Source organism: Canis aureus, chromosome X (genome assembly GCF_053574225.1).
Source record: "Canis aureus isolate CA01 chromosome X, VMU_Caureus_v.1.0, whole genome shotgun sequence".
Lineage (NCBI taxonomy): Eukaryota > Metazoa > Chordata > Mammalia > Carnivora > Canidae > Canis > Canis aureus.
This window is the reverse complement of record NC_135649.1, coordinates 62,100,212-62,126,220: the sequence shown is the minus strand read 5'-3', so window position 1 is coordinate 62,126,220 and position 26,009 is coordinate 62,100,212. Positions and strand designations below refer to the sequence as shown.

The window sequence follows — 26,009 nt, the reverse complement described above, 5'->3', positions numbered from 1 at the left end:
TTCTTGCAAGATACATCCATAAAGGCAAGGGAAACACAAGCAAAAAGAATTATTGGGACTTAAGATAAAAAGTTTCTGCACAGCAAAAGAAACAGTCAAAAAAACTAAAAGACAACCTACAGAATGGGAGAAGATATATGTATATGTAAAGGGTTAGTATCCAAGATCTATAAAGAATTTATTAAGCTCAACAGCAAAGAAACAAACAATCCAAACATGAAATGGGCAAAAGACATTAACAGAAATTTCAGAGGAAGACATAGACATGGCCAACAAGTACATGAGAAACTGCTGCACATCACTTGCCATCAGGGAAATACAAATCAAAATCACAATGAGATATCACCTCACACCATTAGGAATGGTGAAGATCAACAAGACAGGAAACAGCAAATGTTGGAGAGGATGTGGAGAAAGGGGAACCCTCTTGCACTGTTGGTGGGAATGTGAACTGGTACAGTCAGTCTGGAAAACTGTGTGGAGGTGCCTCAAAGAGTTAAAAATAGAACTGCCCTACGACCCAACAATTGCACTGCTGGGGATTTACCCCAAAGATACAGATGCAGTGACATGCTAGGACACCTGCACCCCCATGTTTATAGCAGCATTGTCCACAATAGCCAAAATGTGGAAGGAGCCTTGGTGTTCATCCCAAGATGAATGGATAAAGAAGATGTGGTCTATGTATACAATGGAATATTACTCAGCCATTAGAACCATCAAATACCCACCATTTGCTTTGACGAGGATGGCACTGGAGGGTATTATGCTGAGTGAGGTAAGTCAATGGGAGAAGGACAAACATTATATGGTCTCATTCATTTTGGAAATATAAAAAGTAGTGAAAGGGAATAAAGGGGAAAGGAGAGAAAGTGAGTGAAAATATCAGTGAGGGTGGCAAAACATGAGAGACACCTAACTCTTGGAAATGAACAAGGAGCAGTGGAAAGGGAGGTGGGCGGGTGGTTGGGGTGACTGGGTTATGGGCACTGAGGGGGCACTGAGTGTTATGCTATATGTTGGCAAATTGAACTCCAAAAAAAAAAAGCAAAAAAAATCTTAGGTATAAATCAGGGAATATATGTAAAGGAATTCAATGTAATGCTCAAATTTGCCTATTAAATGCCTTACTAAACAATAATCTTAAAAGAAAATCATTAGAACTAGTTTCTATTAAAATGACTATTAAAAATAAATCCAAGGTGATGATACTAACAGGGAAACCAAAAATTACACTGAGTAAATAGCAGACATCTAACCTCTGAGGAGCTGTCTGAGTCTTCCTGTACACCTGAATTTTGACATGATGCTTGTGAATTATGCTCTATGTTGGACCGTGTTTGGTAAGTATGCTGACGCTTACGCTGTGTCCTTCTTAAAGACCGCCCACAGCTAGGCTGATAATCATTCTGTAAAAAAGAAAGAAAATAGATTTAAAAAAATTGAAGGCCCAGTGATCAAACACAAACATATATAAAGCAAATCAACTGGGCAGGGGTAGGGTGGGGATAGATGTAACAATTAGGAATAAATCCCCAAAAAGAAAATACAAGATACATGTATATTTACGCCACCTTCCATTAATATTGAGTACTTTCCTATTTTGAAAATTTTGTGATCAAGTTGAAGAGTGCCTAAATTTTGGGCTGTAAGAATGAACTGACTCAGAATTTACATATTCTATATTATTCATAGTTTGTTACAAGATGCAAGAAGCAAGATATCTATATCATACCTATGTATATGTAATTCTTAATATGTACTTCTTTAGTTTTCTAAAAAACTACATTTGATAGACCGATAAAAATATTTAATTTTTAACTAAAATTAACGTGAAAACTATGTTTTCTAACCTTTACAAGTATAAAATGTTAATAATATACCTTTATGTAAAAGTTAAAACCGTAGTATGCTATTGGAGTAAACAAATTTAAAATTCTTATAAATAAATCAGTATCAAGGACCAGTTTCTTATCCTATATGTAAATATTTCCCATTTTTAATATAAAATGTTTACAGACCCAACTGCCTTGTTAATTAGTCTCAGACATATTTGACAAATCAGCTTAGCAGGAGAAAATAATATAAATCATGGATCTGAGTCATTCAAAATCTCTAAGAAAATAACCTTGTTGGAGAACATCAAATAAGCTAACAAAGCTTATTTAAAAATTAAGAATGTAGGCAAAAAATATTATCTAAGGATATTTGACGATATTGATATGATGCTTACCTAAAATTGTGTTTATCAATACTGAAAAACACTTTTAAAATTCAGTGCCCATTGCCTAGATTTCTTTAATAAAATTAATATCATCTTAGACTATCCACATTACCATACTTTTCAGGAGTTATAGTTTGATCTGGGAATAAGAACATACATTGTTATGCCACTAGTTTGTTCAATATCAGAATACTAGTAAGGGGCTTACTATGTACCTAATGAAGTATAGGAATCTGATTCCCTGCTTAGGAGTTTCTAAGTTTCTACTGGGAATATGAATCTTTCCAAAATAAATCAGATTTTGCTCCTATATAATTAGGTAGGCCAAGAGTGGGCCTTTTCTGTAAATGGACAGAGTGTAAATATTTTTGTCTTTGCAAGTCAGATGTTGTAACTACTCAATTCTATAGTATATAAAAGCAGCCATAGACCATATGTTAATAAGTATGGTTGTGTTCCAATAAAACTTACATTAACAGGAATGGGCTGTAGACCAGATTTAGACCATGGGTAGTGGTTTGTGACTACTAAGATATCTAAACATTTTTTTACACTGTGATTAGTGACCAGCCAACAATTTTAAGGTTTTACTCTAACCATATAAAAATGGTATTTTAATACAAATGTTTTATACTTACAATGACCACACGTCCTAAATTTTGGAGGATGTCCTGACTTTGTGTAATTCTTTTGTGTGTGTGTGTGTGTGATTCTTTTTTATTAATAATTGCTATGTATTTCAATTTGGGGTTAAAAAATAGGCTTCCTATATGTAGTCAACTAGCAAAATAGCCGCTTAATACATAACTGCTACCTTTGAAAAACTCAGTATCTGCAAATATTTGCAAGCAGTATATCCCAAAGTACTGTAATACTAAACTTACCCTTTGGGTAGTATAAGATGGCTTTTTCTTCTTTTCAACTGTATAAAGACTGATTTCTATGTCACCTTTTGCAGTTCGACATTCTTCCTGAACCCTAATAACAAATGTCAAAGTGACAGAAAATCATCAAAAATCAAACCAACAGTATAAAGTCAGATAACAAAAAATCTTTAAAGGTAAAATTTGCGACTTTAACCATTTTTCGGTATACATTACTGAAATTTACAATATTGTGTAACAACCATCACCACTATTTACAAAACTTTTTCATCACTCCGAACAAACTTTGTAACCACTAAATAGTAACTCTCTATTTCTCCTTCTACCAGTCTTTGTTAACCTCTAATCAACTTTATGTCTATATGAATCTGCTTACTCTAGATATTTCATATCTCTATATATATTTCATCTGCTACTTGTCTTTTTGTGTCTGGTATTTCACTTAGCATGTTTTTAATGTTTATCCGTGTGGTAGCAGGTATCAGAACTTCATTCTTTTTATGACTGAGCAATATTCCCTTGTATGTATATATCACAATTTGTTTATCCATTCATTTGAGAACAGACACTGGAGTTATTTCAATTGTTCTAGTATTATGGATAATATAGCAATGAACACTGGCATACAAGTATCTATTTGACTTCCTTCTTTCAACTGTATTTTAACATTTTGAGCAAAGTATTATTTCAAATTGCTCTACTGCCAGGAGTTCATAAATTAGCTATGTCTCCTTTTTTCTTATTATTGCTATAGAAAGAAAAGGTGAAATTAAATTATGATTGCTACTTGTTGGATGAATCAGTAAAAGGCTTGATAAAGGAGATAGCATGATTAAGAGAGATTGTATGTTCTCTGTCAAATATTCTTTTTTTCCATTTTTTTTAAAGATTTTATTTATTTATTCATGAGAGACACACAGAGAGAGGCAGAGACACAGAAAGAGGAAGGAGAAACAGGCTCCATGCAAAGAGTCTAATGTGGGGCTTGATTCCCGGACCCTGGGACCACACCCTGAGCCAAAGGCAGATGCTCAACTACTGAGCCACTCAGGCGTTCCTCTTCTTCTTTTCTAAATCTACTTCCAGACTATGTGGATTAATTGGAATTGATATTAATGCAAATGTTAGGATTTATAAATAGGAATAGGTATTCTAAATTTAAAATTTATCCTAATAAAATCCTTTCATACAAGGAAGTCTACTTAAAGGGCATTTCAAAATTTACCCTAAGCACTGGGATCTACAACATACCTATATTGCATTCCCAAACTATTCCAATATCAGATTGATGGCCTTTCCTCAGAACCACTGTTGAATTTTGGGTCTACATATCATTGAAATATTTACTCACATCTGGTCTCATATTCTTACTTAATAGTATTTGTATTATCTTCTAACTTAGACTATAAATTCATGGAAGACTATGTTTTAATTTTTCTGTATTTCCCAAACCATTTAGCATAAAGCCAAGCCAATTGAAGATAATTATTAAATAGTTGTTACAGAATGAACTAACTGGAATAAGGTAGAAAAACATACAAAACTTCAGCTTGATTAAAAAATAATTTTAGTTATAAAATCGACTAACTAAACAATAAAGTTCTCAATTTTCTTATTAATGTTACCTTATTGACTCACCTACTAACTCCACTATTTAGTTCATTGACCACCACTCTTCTGCTCCATGCCATGAGATCTCGTTCAGTGGCCATCTGGCTCCGGGGAGCATTATTATGCATTTGTCGGACACCTTCAATCTGACCACTACGTCGAAACCCAATATTTGGGGAAGAAGATACATCCATATTTGGACTTCTCAGAGCTAAAATAAAAATAAAGGTACCAGTTTCTCTGAGTGAAGGCACCAAATTTTCAGAGATCAGTACACTAAAATAGGAAAGTCTATGACAACATTGCTATCCCTTTGTTCTATATTTTCTGTACCACCTTCATGGTTTTTATACGGTGATGAATAAAGCAAGGCACTCAATAAATGCTTAAAGTTTCTATCACTCTTTTAAATTTTTTCAAAGTATATTCACATCTGTCATCTAATAAATGCTTATGAAATACAAAAAGTGTATTTAGCATGATTTGGTAGATTTACAAATGTTTATTAGCACTACTTCAGAAAGCAGCTTTTAATCTAAATCCTATATTTAGCCCATTAAAAGGTTTATGAATAAAGTTTCAATTGGCGTTCAAAAGTAGTAATAAGAGAAAAAGGATAAACAAAAACACTTTAACAAACTTTCATTTTCAAAACTGATAAGCAATGAATAAAAGGTGAAATGAAGTAATGAAACCTTTTCTAAGTCCTTAGACATGTCCCTGTAAATTTATTTTTGTTGTATTTGCAAATAAAAGTAGAAATGGAATCATTCATTTAACCATTAAAAAAAGCACCCAGGAAAGACAAAAAAAAACAAAAACATTGGAAATAGAATTCAGTGGGGGTGTTTTGACTAATGGCATTTCATATCTATCCACAGAATTCTACTATTGAGGGTAGAGCTATTGAGGGTAGAGCTGAATGCTGATTTCATTAATGATTCTCTAAATCAAGGTTCTAAGAAAGTTTTACATCTTAGAAACAGAAAGGCCTGGTTACTGTAGGATTATCAGTCCACTTATTATCTTTTTCCAGGTTAAGTAAAGTTTATGAGTTAGTTAGGTGTTCCTTAGGTGAACAAAGAAATGTTTTAATTTTAATTTTATGGGATACTTAATAATCAGGAAATGAGTATAATATCCTGTGAATCACCTCAAATTTAAATCACTTTATTCAATTCTTGGATTCTTTTTTTAGATTTATTTATTTATATATTCATGAGAAAGAGAGAGAGAGAGAGAGAGAGAGAGGCAGAGACACAGGCAGAGGGAGAAGCAGGCTCCACGCAGGGAGCCCGATGTGGGACACGATCCCGGGTCACTAGGATCAGGCCCTGGGCTGAAGGCAGCGCTAAACCGCTGAACCACCCAGGCTGCCCCAATTCTTGGATTCTAAAAGCTATTATATCCAAATAAACCCCAATTATATAAGTGTAAAAAGAAACACATTTGCCAAAATCCCATAAGACAACTGCATTTTGAAGTACAACTAATAGTTCTTGATAAAAGTAGAATTGATGGCACTTGCTTCGTCATGACTTATACTAAAATTGGAACAATGCAGAGAAGATTAGCATGGCCCTTGAGAGGGGATGACATGCAAATTCATGAAGAACTCCATCATTTAAAAAAAAGTAAAACTGACAGAAGCTAAGATTTATATAAAATTCAGATGTATAGCCATATTTCAAGTAAAGTAAAGAAATGATACAATAAATTAGAATATTGTCATTATTCAAAGTGTTTCGAAAATCAATTCAGAAATTGCATCTGTATTTCCTAAGAATAGGGCTTATCTTCCAGTGTATGTCTGTAAATTCAAGAGATGAAGGGGATAATGTTAATTTCTTTTCAACAAAGAAAGGTAAATTTTTTGTTAGTAATTTTTATATTCACAGTGGTTTTAATTTTGAAAACGTAAGTTGGTCCCCTTTTACCAAAAGGCTGTACTTATTGTAGCACCTCATTTATTAGAAAAAATGTAAAGACTGCAAATACATTCTTCAGTTAAGAGAAAACAGTTTATTAAAATATACTACCTGTATTTCTAAGAAACGCTAAGGCCTTTTAGCAACAAATGACAATCAGATTATGGCACTTTGGTGTATTCGAATGACAATTGTAAATTAACAAAAATGTTCTTATTTAAAAACCTAAAATGTTTCTTACATGTAATCACTTAGTGCAAGTAAAATTAAACAAAGTACCTCCATCATATAAATATATACATACTTACCACCATTAGCAGAATATGATCTATTAATTGGAAAATGTGGAACATCTCCTTCATTTATTAGTCTAAGATCCTGTTCTCTCTGTAGTTCCCTGATTATTCCGTCAAGAATGCTTTCATCTTGGTCATTGGTTTGTTGCCCAATTACTTGTTCTACCACCTCACCATCACCTTAATGAGATCAAAGATATAAAGCCACAAAATTACTTAAATTTTTATCTATCCTAAATATAATAAAAACAACCAAAAAAAAAAAAAAACAACCTTCATCTATAATTTTCTAGGTAAATAATAAAAAAATAAGATTAAAATGAAAATAAGACATATATCAAATAGTATTTGTAAAGAGCTTTTATATTGTTTGATATGTCAGCTTGTGTGTATGACTTAACAAATGTCCCCAAATTAGCCATTATTAGGAGTGTCTTCTCATCTTAAAGAATAATTACTGAATTATGAATTTTCAAATGTACTTTCTTGATGAAATATTCCAAGCAAAAAGTCCAGATTAGAGAGCTGAGTAAGTTAAAAGTTCAACTACAGATACAGAAAATGTTTTACATCTTTCATGAGAATTTCCTTTCTGAAATAAAACAAAGTAACGGTCTTTTAAATACTGTCTCCTTTGAAAACACCTCAGTATATTGATAAGTACAGAAATTTCTACTGACACACTGATATACAATGATTACATCTGAATAATTTATTTATTTCTATATTCTTTTTTTCTCTTTTTAAAAAGATTTATTTATTCCAGAGAGGGGATGGAAGAGCAGAGAGAGAGGGAGAGAATCCTCAAGCAGACACTTTGCTGAGTATGAAGCCATGTGGAGCTCAATCCCAGGAGCTTGAGATCATGACTTGAGCCAAAATCAAGAGTCAGAAGCTCAACCAACTGAGCAAACCAGGCGCCACCTATATTCTTTTTCTTAAAAACATCTTAGATATGTTTGTCATCTTATTATCTAGTCAGACTAAAAGGTAGCCAAAAAAGTAGCCAAGTCATCAGGTCTTATAGGAAATGAAGTGTGATGAATTATATTTATTTCATTCAAATGTTTTGAGTTTTATCTCCTATTTAATATTCATGCTGTTTGCCCTTATTTAACACATATGGTATTATTAAAGTCAATATTAGCAAATGTGTAACACCATTTCATTGCTGTACAAATCTTTATGAGAGAGTACATAAAAAGATATTCAACATTTCACTTATAAAGGACAATTTGGGGGAGGAGGGGCAAGATGGCGGAAGAGTAGGGTCTCCAAATCACCTGTCTCCACCAAATTACCTAGAAAACCTTCAAATTATCCTGAAAATCTATGAATTCGGCCTGAGAATTAAAGAGAGAACAGCTGGAATGCTACAGTGAGAAGAGTTTGCGCTTCTATCAAGGTAGGAAGACGGGGAAAAAAAGAAATAAAGAAACAAAAGGCATCCAAGGGGGAGGGGCCCTGCAAGGAGCCGGGCTAAGGCCAGGGCGAGTGTCCCCAGGACAGGAGAGCCCCGTCCCGGAGAAGCAGGAGCTGCACCAACCTTCCTGGGCGGAAAGGGGCTCCCAGGGAGTTGGAGCAGGACCCAGAAGGGCGAGGATGCCCTCGGGTACCCTGGGACAGTAACAGAGCAACTGCGCGCCCAGGAGAGTGCGCCGAGCTCCCTAAGGGCTGCAGCGCGCACGGCGGGACCCGGAGCAGCTCGGGGGGCTCGGGCGGCGGCTCCGCGGAGGGGGCTGCGCGGCCCCGGGAGCAGCTCGGAGAGGCTCCGGCAGAGGAAGAGGCTCCGTGCGGAGGGGGCTGTGCGGTTCCAGGAGCAGCTGAGGGGGCTCGGGCGGCGGCTCCACGGAGGGGGCTGCGCGGCCCGGGAGCGCGAATCCACCAGCGCAGGCCCCGGAGCACAGGGCGCCGGGACACAGCCCAGGATCCCGCCTCCTCCCGGGACAGGCAGAGGCCGGGAGGGCCCAGGACCGCAAGGACGCTCCTGCCCCGAGCTGAGCAGATCAGCGGCCCGCCCCGGAGCCTCCAGGCCCTGCAGACGGAGAGATCCAGCGTTCCTGCCGGAGCTGAATCCAGGGCTGCAGAGCTGGCCCCGCCACTAGGGCTGTTGCTCCTGGGGCCTCACAGGGTAAACAACCCCCACTGAGCCCTACATCAGCCAGGGGCACAGCAGCTCCCCCAACTGCTAACACCTGAAAATCAGCACAACAGGCCCCTCCCCAGAAGACCAGCTAGACGGACAACTTCCAGGAGAAGCCAAGGGACTTATTTTTTTTTTTTAATTTTTATTTATTTATGATAGTCACAGAGAGAGAGAGAGAGAGAGAGGCAGAGACACAGGCCGAGGGAGAAGCAGGCTCCATGCACCGGGAGCCTGACGTGGGATTCGATCCCGGGTCTCCAGGATCGCGCCCTGGGCCAAAGGCAGGCGCCAAACCGCTGCGCCACCCAGGGATCCCCCAAGGGACTTAAAGTACACAGAATCAGAAGATACTCCCCTAAGATTCTTTTTTTGTTTTGTTTTGTTTTGCTTTGCTTTTTTATTTGTTTCCTTCCCCCACCCCCCTTTTTTCTCCTTTCTTTTTCTTTCTCTTTTTCATTTTTTTTTCATTTTTTTTCTTCCTTTTTTTTCTCTTTCTCTTTTCTTTCCTTCTTTCTCTCCTCTCTTTTTCTCCTTTTCCCAATACAACTTGCTTTTGGCCACTCTGCACTGAGCAAAATGACTAGAAGGAAAACCTCACCTCAAAAGAAAGAATCAGAAACAGTCCTCTCTCCCACAGAGTTACAAAATCTGGATTACAATTCAATGTCAGAAAGCCAATTCAGAAGCACTATTATACAGCTACTGGTGGCTCTAGAAAAAAGCATAAAGGACTCAAGAGACTTCATGACTGCAGAATTTACATCTAATCAGGTAGAAATTAAAAATCAATTGAATGAGATGCAATCCAAACTAGAAGTCCTAACGACGAGGGTTAACAAGGTGGAAGAACGACTGAGTGACATAGAAGACAAGTTGATGCCAAAGAGGGAAACTGAGGAAAAAAGAGACAAACAATTAAAAGACCATGAAGATTGATTAAGGGAAATAAACGACAGCCTGAGAAAGAAAAACTTACGTTTAATTGGTGTTCCCGAGGGTGCCGAAAGGGACAGAGGGCCAGAATATGTATTTGAACAAATTCTAGCTGAAAACTTTCCTAATCTGGGAAGGGAAACAGGCATTCAAATCCAGGAAATAGAGAGATCCCCCCCTAAAATCAATAAAAACCGTTCAACACCTCGACATTTAATAGTGAAGCTTGCAAATTCCAAAGATAAAGAGAAGATCCTTAAAGCAGCAAGAGACAAGAAATCCCTGACTTTTATGGGGAGGAGTATTAGGGTAACAGCAGACCTCTCCACAGAGACCTGGCAGGCCAGAAAGGGATGGCAGGATATATTCAGGGTCCTAAATGAGAAGAACGTGCAACCAAGAATACTCTATCCAGTAAGGCTCTCATTCAAAATGGAAGGAGAGATAAAGAGCTTCCAAGACAGGCAGCAACTAAAAGAATATGTGACCTCCAAACCAGCTCTGCAAGAAATTTTAAGCAGGACTCTTAAAATTCCCCTTTAAGAAGAAGTTCAGTGCAACAATCCACAAAAACAAGGACTGAATTGATATCATGATGACACTAAACTCATCTCTCTCAATAGTAACTCTGAATGTGAACGGGCTTAATGACCCCATCAAAAGGCGCAGGGTTTCAGACTGGATAAAAAAGCAGGACCCATCTATTTGCTGTCTACAAGAGACTCATTTTAGACAGAAGGACACCTATAGCCTGAAAATAAAAGGTTGGAGAACCATTTACATTCAATGGTCCTCAAAAGAAAGCAGGGGTAGCCATTCTTATATCAGATAAAGTTTACCCCGAAGACTGTAGTGTGAGATGAAGAGGGACACTATATCATACTTAAAGGATCTATCCAACAAGAGGACTTAACAATCCTCAATATATATGCCCCGAATGTGGGAGCTGCCAAATATATAAATCAATTATTAACCAAAGTGAAGAAATACTTAGATAATAATACACTTATACTTGGTGACTTCAATCTAGCTCTTTCTATACTCGATAGGTCTTCTAAGCACAACATCTCCAAAGAAACGAGAGCTTTAAATGATACACTGGACCAGATGGATTTCACAGATATCTACAGAACTTTACATCCAAACTCAACTGAATACACACTCATCTCAAGTGCACATGGAACTTTCTCCAGAATAGACCACATATTGGGTCACAAATCAAGTCTGAACTGATACCAAAAGATTGGGATCGTCCCCTGCATATTCTCAGACCATAATGCCTTGAAATTAGAACTAAATCACAACAAGAAGTTTGCAAGGACCTCAAACACGTGGAGGTTAAGGACCATCCTGCTAAAAGATGAAAGGGTCAACCAGGAAATTAAGGAAGAATTAAAAAGATTCATGGAAACTAATGAGAATGAAGATACAACCGTTCAAAATCTTTGGGATGCAGCAAAAGCAGTCCTAAGGGGGAAATACATCGCAATACAAGCATCCATTCAGAAACTGGAAAGTACTCAAATACAAAGCTAACCTTACACATAAAGGAGCTAGAGAAAAAACAGCAAATAGATCCTACACCCAAGAGAAGAAGGGAGTTAATAAAGAATCGAGCAGAACTCAACGAAATCGAGACCAGAAGAACTGTGGAACAGATCAACAGAACCAGGAGTTGGTTCTTTGAAAGAATTAATAAGATAGATAAACCATTAGCCAGCCTTATTAAAAAGAAGAGAGAGAAGACTCAAATTAAGAAAATCATGAATGAGAAAGGAGAGATCACTACCCACATCAAGGAAATACAAACGATTTTAAAAACATATTATGAACAGCTATACGCCAATAAATTAGGCAATCTAGAAGAAATGGACGCATTCCTGGAAAGCCACAAACTACCAAAACTGGAACAGGAAGAAAGAGAAAACCTGAACAGGCCAATAACCAGGGAGGAAATTGAAGCAGTCATCTAAAACCTCCCAAGACACAAAAGCCCAGGGCCAGATGCCTTCCCAGGGGAATTTTATCAAACGTTTAAAGAAGAAACCATACCTATTCTCCTAAAGCTGTTCAGAAAGATAGAAAGAGATGGAGTACTTCCAAATTCGTTCTATGAGGCCAGCATCACCTTAAGTCCAAAACCAGACAAAAGACCCCACCAAAAAGGAGAATTACAGACCAATATCCCTGATGAACATGGATGCAAAAATTCTCAACAAGATACTGGCCAATAGGATCCAACAGTACATTAAGAAAATTATTCACCATGATCAAGTAGGATTTATCCCTGGGACACAAGGCTGGTTCAACACCCGTAAAACAATCAATGTGATTCATCATATCAGCAAGAGAAAAACCAAGAACCATATGATCCTCTCATTAGATGCAGAGAAAGCATTTGACAAAATACAGCATCCATTTCTGATCAAAACTCTTCAGAGTGTAGGGATAGAGGGAACATTCCTCGACATCTTAAAAGCCATCTATGAAAAGCCCACAGCAAATATCATTCTCAATGGGAAAGCACTGGGAGCCTTTCCCCTAAGATCAGGAACAAGACGGGGATGTCCACTCTCACCACTGTTGTTCAACATAGTACTGGAAGTCCTAGCCTCAGCAATCAGACAACAAAAAGACATTAAAGGCATTCAAATTGGCAAAGAAGAAGTCAAACTCTCCCTCTTTGCCGATGACATGATACTCTACATAGAAAACCCAAAAGTCTCGACCCCAAGATTGCTAGAACTCATACAGCAATTCGGTAGTGTGGCAGGATACAAAATCAATGCCCAGAATCAGTGGCATTTCTATACACTAACAATGAGACTGAAGAAAGAGAAATTAAGGAGTCAATCCCATTGACAATTGCACCCAAAAGCAGAAGATACCTAGGAATAAACCTAACCAAAGATGTAAAGGATCTATACCCTCAAAACTATAGAACACTTCTGAAAGAAATTTAGGAAGACACAAAGAGATGGAAAAATATTCCATGCTCATGGATTGGCAGAATTAATATTGTGAAAATGTCAATGTTACCCAGGGCAATATACACGTTTAATGCAATCCCTATCAAAATACAATGGACTTTCTTCAGAGAGTTGGAACAAATTATTTTAAGATTTGTGTGGAATCAGAAACGACCCCGAATAGCCAGGGGAATTTTAAAAAAGAAAACCATATCTGGGGGCATCACAATGCCATATTTCAGATTGTACTACAAAGCTGTGGTCATCAAGACTTGTGGTACTGGCACAAAAACAGACACATAGATCAGTGGAACAGAATAGAGAACCCAGAAGTGGACCCTGAACTTTATGGTCAACTAATATTCGATAAAGGAGGAAAGACTATCCACTGGAAGAAAGACAGTCTCTTCAATAAATGGTGCTGGGAAAATTGGACATCCACATGCAGAAGAATGAAACTAGACCACTCTCTTGCACCATACACAAAGATAAACTCAAAATGGATGAAAGATCTAAATGCGAGACAAGATTCCATCAAAATCCTAGAGGAGAACACAGGCAACACCCTTTTTGAACTTGGCCACAGTAACTTCTTGCAAGATACATCCATGAAGGCAAAAGAAACAAAAGGAAAAATGAACTATTGGGACTTCATCAAGATAAGAAGCTTTGGCACAGGAAAGGATACAGTCAACAAAACTAAAAGACAACCTACAGAATGGGAGAAGATATTTGCAAATGACATATCAGATAAAGTGCTAGTTTCCAAGATCTATAAAGAACTTATTAAACTCAACACCAAAGAAACAAACATTCCAATCATGAAATGGGCAAAAGACATGAAGAGAAATCTCACAGAGGAAGACATAGACATGGCCAACATGCATATGAGAAAATGCTCTGCATCACTTGCCATCAGGGAAATACAAATCAAAACCACAATGAGATACCACCTCACACCAGTGAGAATGGGGCAAATTAACAAGGCAGCAAACAACAAATGTTGGAGAGGATGCGGAGAAAAGGGAACCCTCTTACACTGTTGGTGGGAATGTGAACTGGTGCAGCCACTCTGGAAAACTGTGTGGAGGTTCCTCAAAGAGTTAAAAATAGACCTGCCCTACGACCCAGCAATTGCACTGTTGGGGATTTACCCCAAAGATACAAATGCAATGAAACGCCGGGACACCTGCACCCCAATGTTTATAGCAGCAATGGCCACGATATCCAAACTGTGGAAGGAGCCTCGGTGTCCATCGAAAGATGAATGGATAAAGAAGATGTGGTTTATGTATACAATGGAATATTACTCAGCTATTAGAAATGACAAATACCCACCATTTGCTTCAACGTGGATGGACCTGGAGAGTATTATGCTGAGTGAAGTAGGTCAGTCGGAGAAGGACAAACATTATATGGTCTCATTCATTTGGGGAATATAAATAATAGTGAAAGGGAATATAAGGGAAGGGAGAAGAAATGTGTGGGAAATATCAGAAAGGGATACATAACGTAAAGACTGCTAACTCTCGGAAACGAACTAGGGGTGGTAGAAGGGGAGGAGGGCGGGGGGTGGGATTGAATGGGTGACGGGCACTGGGGGTTATTCTGTTTGTTAGTAAATTGAACACCAATAAAAAATTAATTAAAAAAAATAAAGGACAATTCGAGTCTTAAATCCCTAGTAAGGAAAAACAATTCCATTTACAAATAAGTATCTACCTCACACCTGGAAGAAAACCTACAACTAAAAACTATATGATATGAAGGCATTCTGGTGTGGGGGGATAGGTTGTGGGAAGCAGATCATGCAAGAGAAACAGATAAACAAGAAGATCTGCTATGGAGGGGAAGTTGGCCATGGAGTAGGAAGACACTAGGCTCTCATCCTCCCACAAATACAAGTAGATTAACACCAATTCATCCTAAATACCCTGGAAGACTAATAGACCTGAAGACTAATAGAACAAATCATGACTAAAGGTAGAGAAGAGGCCATATCAGAGAAGGTAGAAAGCACAGAGACACGGTTTTTGTAGAGGAATATATCATGGCCACCATGGTGGAGAGGGAGGAAGGTCATAGAGAAGGGTAAGAGATAAGCACTAAGGAGAGTGCTTATGGTAAAAATGGTTCCTCATCCAACTGGCTTGGTAAGCCAGAGAGGCTGAATTTCATGAGTTCTTGAAAACAGTGAAGCTTAAAGCCTGGAGTTTTATAGGTCAATGGGTTTGGCTCTAGGAGAACATAAAAGCATTGGGGCTGCTCTTGGAAAGAATTCAGGGCAAATGGACTGTAGACATATGGCATGGAAACTGATCTCATGAGCACCTTAGGCAAACAGTGGGGAACTTATCTGCCCATCTCAGGATGTGTCCCAAAGAGGCAGGATTCACGGAGAGACCTGTCTGTGAACAAAGTAACACAGACGCCATTTCCCTCCCCCATCCATCAGGGCCACCTATGAGAAATAGCATAGCACCAGAACTTATGACCTAAAGTGCTTATACTCAGTCCCACCCCACCATGCTCAGATGGAACTAACCTTCCAAGTCACACTTCCTCAGCCTCAGCACAGCAGTTCTCCCTTAGAAGACTGGCCCAAACTCCTGCCAACAATGCATGAGCTTTGCAGGACCTGGGTTCCAGTGGCAGTGGCAACAGGTCTCATTTCATAAGCAGACGTGAGCACACCTATTTAAAGCTCACCAAAATAGGCCAGGGTCCAAACAATGCCAAGAGCAGGCAAAGACAGTATCTACAGAAGATGGGCCTAAAGAATAAAGTGGCCGGCACAAAACAATGAAGTGTGTATAGCACACATTAGAAAAATTTGCTGAAGTGCTGGGGCCTGAGGAAAAGGGAACACTATACTATAGGATACTACAAGGACCTCTTCAAGAGGTCATCACCCCTTAGAAGAGGAGACATAGCTGACTTTCCAATACACAGAAACAGACACAGAAAGGCAAACACAATCAGAAGAGAGAGAGGAATTTCTCCTAAATGAAAAAAAGATTAAGCCACAGTCAGAGATATAAGAAAAATAGATATAAGTAACATTCCTAATAGAGAATTTAAAGTAATAATCATAAAGATATGCACTGACCTTAAGAAAAGAGCAGAAGACATCAGTGAGGCACTTAAAAGAGATAAGGAATAAATAGCAGAGATAAAGGATTCAATAAACAAAACGAGTAACAAACTTGATGGAATGAAGCAGTCTGGCAGAAGCAGAGGAACAAATTAATGACATAGCTGACAGAGTAATCAAGATAAACAAAAGAGAGAAAAAAGAATGATGTGAAAGAATTAGGGAACTTAGTGACTCCATCAAATGTAATAACATTCGCATTATAGGAGTCCCAGAATAAGGAAAGATAGGAAAGGGGGCAAAGAATATATTCGAAGAAATAATAGTTGAAAACTTTCTAATCTGTGGGAGGAAACAGATACCCATATCCAGGAGGCACAGAGAACCCCCAACAAAATCAACAGATGTGAATACATACAAAGACATATTATAATTAAAATGGCAAAATATAGTGATAAGTAAACAAAAAATAAGTCAGTAGTACAAAAGAAGACAGTTACATATAATGGAAATCCCATAATGCTATCAGCAGATTTTTCAGCAGTAACTTTAAAACAAAAAAGGAATGACTTGATGTATTCAACGTGCTGAATGGGAAAATCCTGCAGGCAAGAGTACTCTATCCAGCAAGCTTATCTTTCAGAATAGGAGAGCTAAAGAGTTTCCTAGACAAACTAATGGAGTTAATGACCAATAAACCAGCCCTACAAGAAATATTAAAAAGGATTATTTGAGTGGAAAGGAAAGACCAAAAGTGACAGTAAGTAGGAAACACAAAAGCAGTAAAAATGAGTATTTCTGTAAGAAATCAATCAAGGAACTCACAAAATAAAAGAATGTAAAATATGACACCATATACCTAAAATTGCTGAAAATGTGGGAGGAGAGGAGTAAAAACTGGGTTGAATCTTAAATGACTATCAACTGAATACAGACAGCTAGAAGATACTGGTGTAGTAAGGGGATCCTAGGCTCATCTCATCCCTTGAGGACAACTACATAACTATCAAAAATCATTCTGAATACCCAAAAAATAAACCTGAGGACTGACAGAACAAACTCCACACAATTAGAGGGAGAAAAGCACATCAAGAAAGATAGGATGTGTGGAAACATGGTTTGGGTGGGAAACAGGGTTCTGTGGAGGGAAGGAAGCCCTGGTCACAGAGAAAGGCAAGAAAGTGAGGAACACAGAGGAGAATGCACAAGGAGAACACTTCCCCAGATTCACTGGCTGGGAAAATTGAAGGGCTGATTTTTGTGAGTTTTTGCAATCAGCAGGGCTTGAAGATGGGAGCTTAAAGGTGGAGCTTGACTGGAATAAAGCCCTGAAGGCACTGTGCTGCTCCTACAGAGAAGGCAGGAAAACAACCCTGGGGTGAAGAGCATGAAAACAACTGAAAAACACCCAGACACACTGGAAGAGATTATTCCTTCTTCTCACAGTGCTTCCTTGAGAGCAGTCAAAACAGAGACTCCTCTCTTGGGACACAAGAGCTGGCTGGCACCATTTCCCACCCCTGCCACTCACATAGACATAGAGCCACCTTTGGCAAATAGCACAGTGCTGACACTGGGTGCCGAACCTGCTTACTCCAGGACCCACATCTCTGCACTCTACCCTTACTGCCCTTCTAGGTAAAGTTTGCCTCAGTCTCAGTGTGATGGGCCCCTTCCCCAGGAGACCAGCAGAAACCCCTGCACACATCTAAACACTGCCCACTGCAGGCAAGGAGAGACTCTGAGGAGGAATGGTCTAGAAGGACAGAGCAGATAAAACACAGTAGAGCATACTCAGCACACACCAAAGACACGCTCTGAGGTGCCAGCCCCTGGACACTATATGACTTCTTCTTCTTCATAAAGCCATAATTCTCAGGAACAGGAAACCTAACAGACTTTCCTAACACAGAGAAATAGACAGAGACTTAGACAAAATGCCAAGATGGAGGAATTCATCACAAATGAAGCAAGATTACAGCCAGGTATCTAAGCTAAACAGATATAAGTAATATGCCTGATGGACAATTTGAAGCAACAGTCATAAGGATACTCACTTAGTTTGAGAAAAGAATGGAAAACTTTATGGAGGCCCTTAACCCAGAGATAAAAGAGTTAAAATTAATAGAAATAAAAAATGCAATAACTGAGATTCAAAACAAACTGGATGCAATGAAGTTAATATAGACGGCCATATGTACAAGAGGTTCTATATAAACCTAATGATAACCACAAATCAAAAAACACTAAGAAAAAGGCAAAGAATAAAAAGAATTCCAAATATACCACTTAAGCGAATCAGTAAAACTTGAAAGATAAGAATCAAAGAAAAAATTCATAAATAACCACAAGTAATAAAATAGCATTAAATAGATTTCTATCAATAATTGCTTTGATGTAAATGAATTAAATCTCTAATCAAAAGACATAGGGTGACAAAATGCATTAAAAAAAACAAGACCCATCTATACTGCCTTCAGGAGACTCATTTTAGACCTAAAGAAACATGCAGATTAAAAGTGAGGGAATCAAAAAACATCTATCATACAAATAAATGCATATGAAAATAAAGCTATATTAGCAATACTTATATCAGAAAACATAGATTTTAGTATACGTGCTGCTAAAACGAGCACGAAAACATAGATTTTAAAACAAAGACTAAAACAAAGGACTCTTGATAACAAGGGGATAATCCACCAAAAAGATAATGATTGTAAATATTATGCACCCAACATGGGAACACTAAATACATAAAATGGTAATAGCAAACATAAAGGAACCACCAATAATAATACAATAATAGTATTTAATACACTATATCTAAACAGAGACTAAAAAGCAAACAATGACACGGTGCATTGAGTGGATTTTAATGGATATATTTAGAACATTCCATCTTAAAACAGCAGAATATACATTCTTTTCAGATGCACAGAACATTCTCCAGAATAGAAGCCAGAAAAAAAAGCATCAATAAATTCGAAGAGATTTGAGTCATACTATACATATTTTTTTATGACAGTTATGAAAGTAGAAGTCAACACAAGAAAAAAATTCTGGAAAGACTACAAATACATGGAGGTTAAATAACATACTACTAAATAATGAATGGATTGACCATGAAATGAAAGACGAAATCCAAAAGAATATGGAAACAAATGAAAATGAAAGCACAGTGGTCCCAAAGCACTGGAATGCAGCAAAAATGGTTCTAAGTGGGAAATTTATACCAATACAGGATTTACTTAAGAAGAAAAATCTCAAAGAAACAACCTATTTTTATACTAAAGGAGTTAGAAAAAGATACCAAAATATACCTAAAACCAGCTGAAATTAGGTACTAACAAAGATTATAGAAGAAATAAATGATATAGAAACTAAAGAAACAGTAGAAGAGATCAATGAAACCAGGAGCTGGTTCTCTGAAAGATAAACAAATTCATAAACCTCTAACCAGACTCATCAAAAAACAGAGAATAAAGACACAAATAAATATAATTACAAAGGAAAGAGGATAAATAATAAACATGCCACAGAAATACAGTCATAAGAGAATATTAAAAACTATATGCCAACAAATTGGACAACCTAGGAGAAATGGATAACTTCCTAGAAACATATAAACTACCAAAATAGAAGCTGGAAGAAAATAGTAAGTGTGAATAGATTGATTACCAGCAAGGAGGTTGAATCAGTAATCAAAAAACACCCAATGAACAAAAGTCCAGGATGAGATGGTTTCACAGGTGAATTCTACCAAACATTAAGAGTTAGTACCTATTCTTCTCAAAGTATTCCATAAAATACCAGAGGAAGGAAAATTTGCAAAATCATTTTTACGAGCCTAGCAATACCCTGATACAAAACCAGATAGACACCACTAATAAAGAGAACTACAGGTAAATCTCTTTGAAGAACATAGATGCAAAAATCCTTAACAAAATACAAGCCAACAGAATCCAACAAAACATTAAGAAAAATCATTCACCATGACCAAGTAGGATTTATTCCTTAGCTGCATGGTTCAGTATTCACTAATCAATCAACGTGATATACCATATTAATAAATGAAAGGATGAGAACCATAGTATTCTTTCAACAGATGTAGAAAATGCATTTGATATTGTACAACATTGATCTGTGATAAAAACTCTCAACAAAGTAGGGATAGGGGAAACATACCTCAACATCATGAAGCCTGTACATATATAAACACAACAACAACAACAACAAAACAGCTAATATCTCAATGAGGAAAACCTGAGAACTTTCCCCTTAGGGGAAGGAACTAGAAAAGGATGTCTACTCTCACCGTTTTTATTCAAGATGGTACTGGAATCCTAGCCAAAGCTATTAGATCACACACAAAAAATATACGTATAGGGCATGCAAATTGGTAAGGAATAAGTTTAATGTTCACTATCTGTAGATGGCATGAGACTTTATATAGAAAATGTAAAAACTTCAATAAACTACTAGAACTAACATATTAATTCAGGAGGCACAGGATATATAATCAATGTGCAGATCTATTCCATTCCTATACATTAATAAAGAAGCAGCAGGAAAAGAAAACAATCACATTTAAAATTATACCAAAATAATTTTACCTAGGAATAAACCTAATAACCAAAGAGATGAAAGACCTAGCCTCTGAAAACTATAAAACACTGATGACAAAAATCAAAGATGACACCAAGAAAGGGAAAGACATTCATGCTTATGGAAAGAAGAACATATATTTATAAATGTCTATAATGGGACGTCTCAGTAGCTCAGTCTGTTAAACATCCAACTCTTGATTTTCGCTCAGGTCATGATCTCAGGATCCTGTGATTCAACCCCAGGTTGGGCTCCATGCTCAGTGGGGACTCTGCTTAAGGATTCTCTTTCTCAAACTCATCAGACTATAGGGATAGAGGGAACATTTCTCAGCATTTTAAAAGCCATCTATGGAAAGCCCACAGAAAATATCATTCTCAATGGTGAAACCCTGGGAGCCTTTCCCCTAAGATCAGGAACACGACAGGGATGTCCACTCTCACCACTGCTATTCAACAGAGTACTAAAAGTCCTAGCCTCACCTATCAGACAACAAAAAGAAATAAAAGGCATTCAAATGGGCAAAGAAGAAGTCAAACTCTCCCTCTTTGCCGATGACATGATACACTACATAGAAAACCCAAAAGACTCCACCCCAAGATTGCTAGACCTCATACAGCAATTTGACAGTGTGGCAGGATACAAAATCAATGCCCAGAAGTCAGTGGCATTTCTATACACTAACAATAAGACTGAAGAAAGACAATCCCACTGACAATTGCACCCAAAAGCATGAGATACCTAGGAATAAACCTAACCAAAGAGGTAAAGGATCTATACCCTAAAACCTACAGAACACTTCTGAAAGAAATTGAGGAAGACACAAAGAGATGGAAAAATATTCCATGCACATGGATTGGAAGAATTAATAAGGTGAAAATGTCAATGTTACCCAGGGCAATTTACACGTTTAATGTAATCCCTATCAAAATACCATGGACTTTCTTCAGAGAGTTGGAACAAATTATCTTAAGATTTGTGTGGAATCAGAAAAGACCCCAAATAGCCAGGGGCATATTTAAAAAGAAACCCATAGCTGAGGGCATCACAATGCCATATTTCAGGTTGTACTACAAAGCTGTGGTCATCAAGACAGTGTGGTATGGGCGCAAAAACAGACACATAGATCAGTGGAACAGAATAGAGAATCCAGAAGTGGACCCTCAACTATATGGTCAACTAATATTTGACAAAGCAGGAAAGACTATCCACCGGAGAAAAGACAGTCTCTTCAATAAATGGTGCTGGGAGAATTGGACATCCACATGCAGAAGAATGAAACTAGACCATTCTCTTATACCATACACAAAGATAAACTCAAAATGGATGAAAGATCTTAATGTGAGACAAGATTCCATCAAAATCCTAGAGAAGACAGGCGACACCCCTTTTGAACTTGGCTACAGCAACTTCTTCAAAGATGCATCCATAAAGGCAAGGGAAACAAAAGCAAAAATGAACTATTGGGACTTCATCAAGATCAGAAGCTTTTGCACAGCAAAAGAAACCGTCAACAAAATTAAAAGACAACCTATAGAAGGGAAGAAGATATTTGCAAATGACGTATCAGATAAAGGGCTAGTTTCCAAGATCTATAAAGAACTTATTAAACTCAACACCAAAGAAACAAACCATCCGATCATGAAATGGGCAAAAGACATGAACAGAAATCTCACAGAGGAAGACATAGACATGGCCAACAAGCACAGGAGAAAATGCTCTGCATCACTTGCCATCAGGGAAATACAAATCCAAACCACAATGAGATACCACCTCACACCAGTGAGAATGGGGAAAATTAACAAGGCAGGAAACAACAAATGTTGGAAAGGATGTGGAGAAAGGGGAACCCTCTTACACTGTTGGGAATGTGAACTGGTGCAGCCACTCTGGAAAACTGTGTGGAGGTTCCTCAAAGAGTTAAAAATAGAACTGCCCTATGACCCAGGAATTGCACTGCTGGGGATTTACCTCAAAGATACAGATGCAGTGAAACGCTGGAACACCTGCACCCCGATGTTTATAGCAGCAATGTCCACAATAGCCAAACTGTGGAAGGAGCCTCGGTGTTTATCAAAAGATGGATGGATAAAGAAGATGTGGTCTATGTATACAATGGAATATTAGCCATTAGAAATGACAAATATCCACCATTTGCTTCGACCTGGATGGACCCGGAGGGTATTAAGCTGAGTGAAATAAGTCAATTGGAGAAAGACAAACATTATATGGTCTCATTCATTTGGGGAATATAAAAAATAGTGAAAGCGAATAAAGGGGAAAGGAGAAAAAATGAGTGGGAAATATCAGAAAGGGAGACAGTACATGAGAGACTCCTAACTCTGGGAAACGAACAAGGGGTGGTGGGCTGTGGGTGGGGGTGACTGGGTGATGGGCACTGAGGGTGGCACTTGATGGGATGAGCACTCGGTGTTATTCTATATGTTGGTAAATTGAACACCAATAAAAATAAATTTAAATAAAAGGTTTCTCTTTCTCTTTCTCCCTCTGCCCCTCCCCCCAAAAAATAAATAAATCTTTAATTTTTTTTTTTTTTTTTAGGGATGAGCACTGGGTGTTATGCTCCATGTTGGCAAATTGAACTCCAATTAAAAAAATAAAAAATAAAATAAAATAAATGAATATAAGAAATAATTTTTTAAAATAGACCTAATTCTGAGTTCTGAAACCATAGATATTCTAGAAGAAAGCATAATCAATAATTTCTCAGATAACAGCCATAGCTACATTCTGTAGATATGTCTCCTGTGGCAAGGGTAATAAAAGCCAAATGAACTATTGGTACTGCATCAAAATAAAAAGGTTCTGCACAGCAAAGGAAACAATCAAGAAGACTAAAAAAAGTAATCCTGTATTATAGTATGGGGTGAAGAAAAGAACTGACATTTCTCCAAAGACATCCAAATGGCTAACAAACACATGAAAAGATGCTCAACAAATCCAAACTACAATGAGATACCACCTCATACTTGTCAGAATGGCTAAAATAAAAAACACAAGAAATGTCAAATGTTGGTGAGGATGTGGAAAAAAAGGGATTCCTTTTGCACTGTTGGTAGGAATGCAAACTGGTGCAGCTACTGTGAAACAGTATGGAGGTTCCACAAAAAGTTAAAAATAGTGGGACACCTGGGTGACACAGTTGGTTAAGTGTCTAACTCTTGATTTCAGCTTAGGTCATGATCTCAGGGTTGTTAGATTGAGTTTGACATCAGACTCTGCTCAGTGAGCTCAGCAGGGAGTCTGCCTGAGACTCTTTCCTTCTTCCTTTGTCCCGCCCCTCACACTCTCTGTTTCTAAAATAAATAAATCTTTTTTTTTTAAGTTAAAAATAGAGCTACCCTAAGATCCAGTAACCGCACTACTGAGCATTCCCCAAAAAATATAAAACACCAATTCAAAGGGATACATGTACCTCCAGGTTTATAGCAGCATTATTGACAATAGCCAAGTTATAGAAGCAGTCCAAGTGTTCATCAATAGATGAATGGATAAAGAAGATATAGTATGTGCACACACACACACACACACACACACACACACAGTGAAATATTATTCAGCCATAAAATGAAATCTTGCTATTTGCAATGACAGGGATGGAGCTAGAGAGTGTATTATTAATTAAAATAAGTTAGAGAAAGAGAAATACTGCATTATTTTATTCACATATGGAATTTAAGAAACAAAATAAATCAGCAAAGGAAAATAAAAGACAAACCAGGAAACAGACTCTTAACTATAGTGAACATACAGATGGTTAGTAGAGGAGAGGTAGGTAGGGTGTAGGTAAAATAGGTGATAGGGATTAAGGTGTGCACTTGTCATGATGAGCACTGGGTGATACATGGAATTGTTGAATCATTATATAGTATATAGTATACCTGAAATAAATATAACACTGTATGTTAACTATACTGGGATTAAAATTGTAAAAAGAACAGTTGCTTTGACAAGGAATAGCACATTTCACTGTCTTATTCTAGCATCCTTACATCACATATCATGCTCATTACTGCTTCCTTTACATCCTCCAGGATTGACTGTTATTTAAACACTAAATAATTATTTGCATTTCACACAAGAGAATGGGTAAATAGCCATTTCCCAGTTTTTGGTTTTTGAAATTTCCTCATCTTCTGTCCATTAATTATGGACTGTTAAATTAAAATACCAATAACATGAGCAGTGGAATTTTACCAATAAGAAAAGCTTGACACATTAAAGTTAGTACAGTTAATCATTATTAAAAGTAAATACTATAAGCAACAGGATCATACATATGTTCAGGTTCTAAGGAAGCAGATCAATATATTCTCTGTTTGAGTATATGTTTGTTGTCCTAATCCATTTATCTCAGTTTAAGTGACATAAAAATGTAAAAGTACTCTAGTAAGTACTGTGGAATTGAAAATTAATAGAAGTATTAGGTAAAATATATTATAACCTATAAAGAGTTTAGCAAGAGACATACAGAGAGAACAACAGCAAGTATAACATTTTGCAAAATGTCTTATATTTAATTTTGGAGGCAACATACCATTAGCCACATATCCCAGCTGTGGTATAAGTTGTTCATCTTTACAATTTTCCCGTCCTGGTACTAGTCTTTGGAATTTTGTAGGATGAGGATTGCCATCAACATCCACCAAGAATGGGGGAGGCATAAGGTGAGGAGCTTGTTGGGTTTGTTCATCCAGTACATAGTTGTTGGCATCACGGATAAGAGGTCGATAATCCGTGTGGAAGAACATCTGATCTGGAATCTTTATGATAGGTTTTAAGTATTTAACATGCATAGAGAATTAATTTTTATTCCTAGAGAACATGCATGTTTCAAATCAGACACATTTTACATACTCTTACAGCCATCTACTACTTTATATTCATTCCCTCTAGGTAGAAGTGAATCACCTAAATGGTAATCTGATCTCTTCTCCACAAAGTCCTATAATCTGCATTACTTTCTGGCTCTATATCATATTTCTCCAATTAGCATATGAAGAAGGAGAGCAATAACACAGTAGATAAAGTTAGTTATTTTTATTTAAGTTGCAAACATCATACAAACATTTATAACTACTTTTATTGCTTAGTTTATTCAAATAAGGATAGTTGGGAGTATAATATAAATGGCAAAGCAGGTAAATACCAAATACATAAAAAATACTCAAAGATGGTATAAGTATTGAGCTACACTCAATGATTCTGAGTTCTCTTACAACTCCAAGAATCTATAATCAATTCCAAATTCATAGCTAATAAAATATAAAGAACCAATTAAGTTAGTTTCCAAAGTAT

General features: G+C 37.3%; 1 protein-coding gene and 1 non-coding gene across 6 annotated transcripts in view; one reads left to right on the top strand and one right to left on the bottom strand.

Annotated features, from left to right (window-relative positions):
- BRWD3 (bromodomain and WD repeat domain containing 3) overlaps positions 1–26,009 on the bottom strand; it is a 201,192-nt gene that overhangs the window by 62,263 nt on the left and 112,920 nt on the right. For all 5 annotated transcript variants that reach the window (XM_077889094.1, XM_077889096.1, XM_077889093.1 and 2 more), the window contains 5 exons: positions 25,249–25,474; positions 6,956–7,123; positions 4,747–4,930; positions 3,109–3,202; positions 1,260–1,409 (listed from right to left, as the gene is read on the bottom strand). In XM_077889094.1, coding sequence (XP_077745220.1) covers positions 1,260–1,409; positions 3,109–3,202; positions 4,747–4,930; positions 6,956–7,123; positions 25,249–25,474 — 822 coding nt within the window. The remainder of the gene's footprint in view (positions 1–1,259; positions 1,410–3,108; positions 3,203–4,746; positions 4,931–6,955; positions 7,124–25,248; positions 25,475–26,009) is intronic.
- On the top strand, positions 6,242–6,346 carry LOC144309267 (U6 spliceosomal RNA). The gene has a single exon (XR_013375325.1). It is a non-coding gene; the product is annotated as a U6 spliceosomal RNA (small nuclear RNA).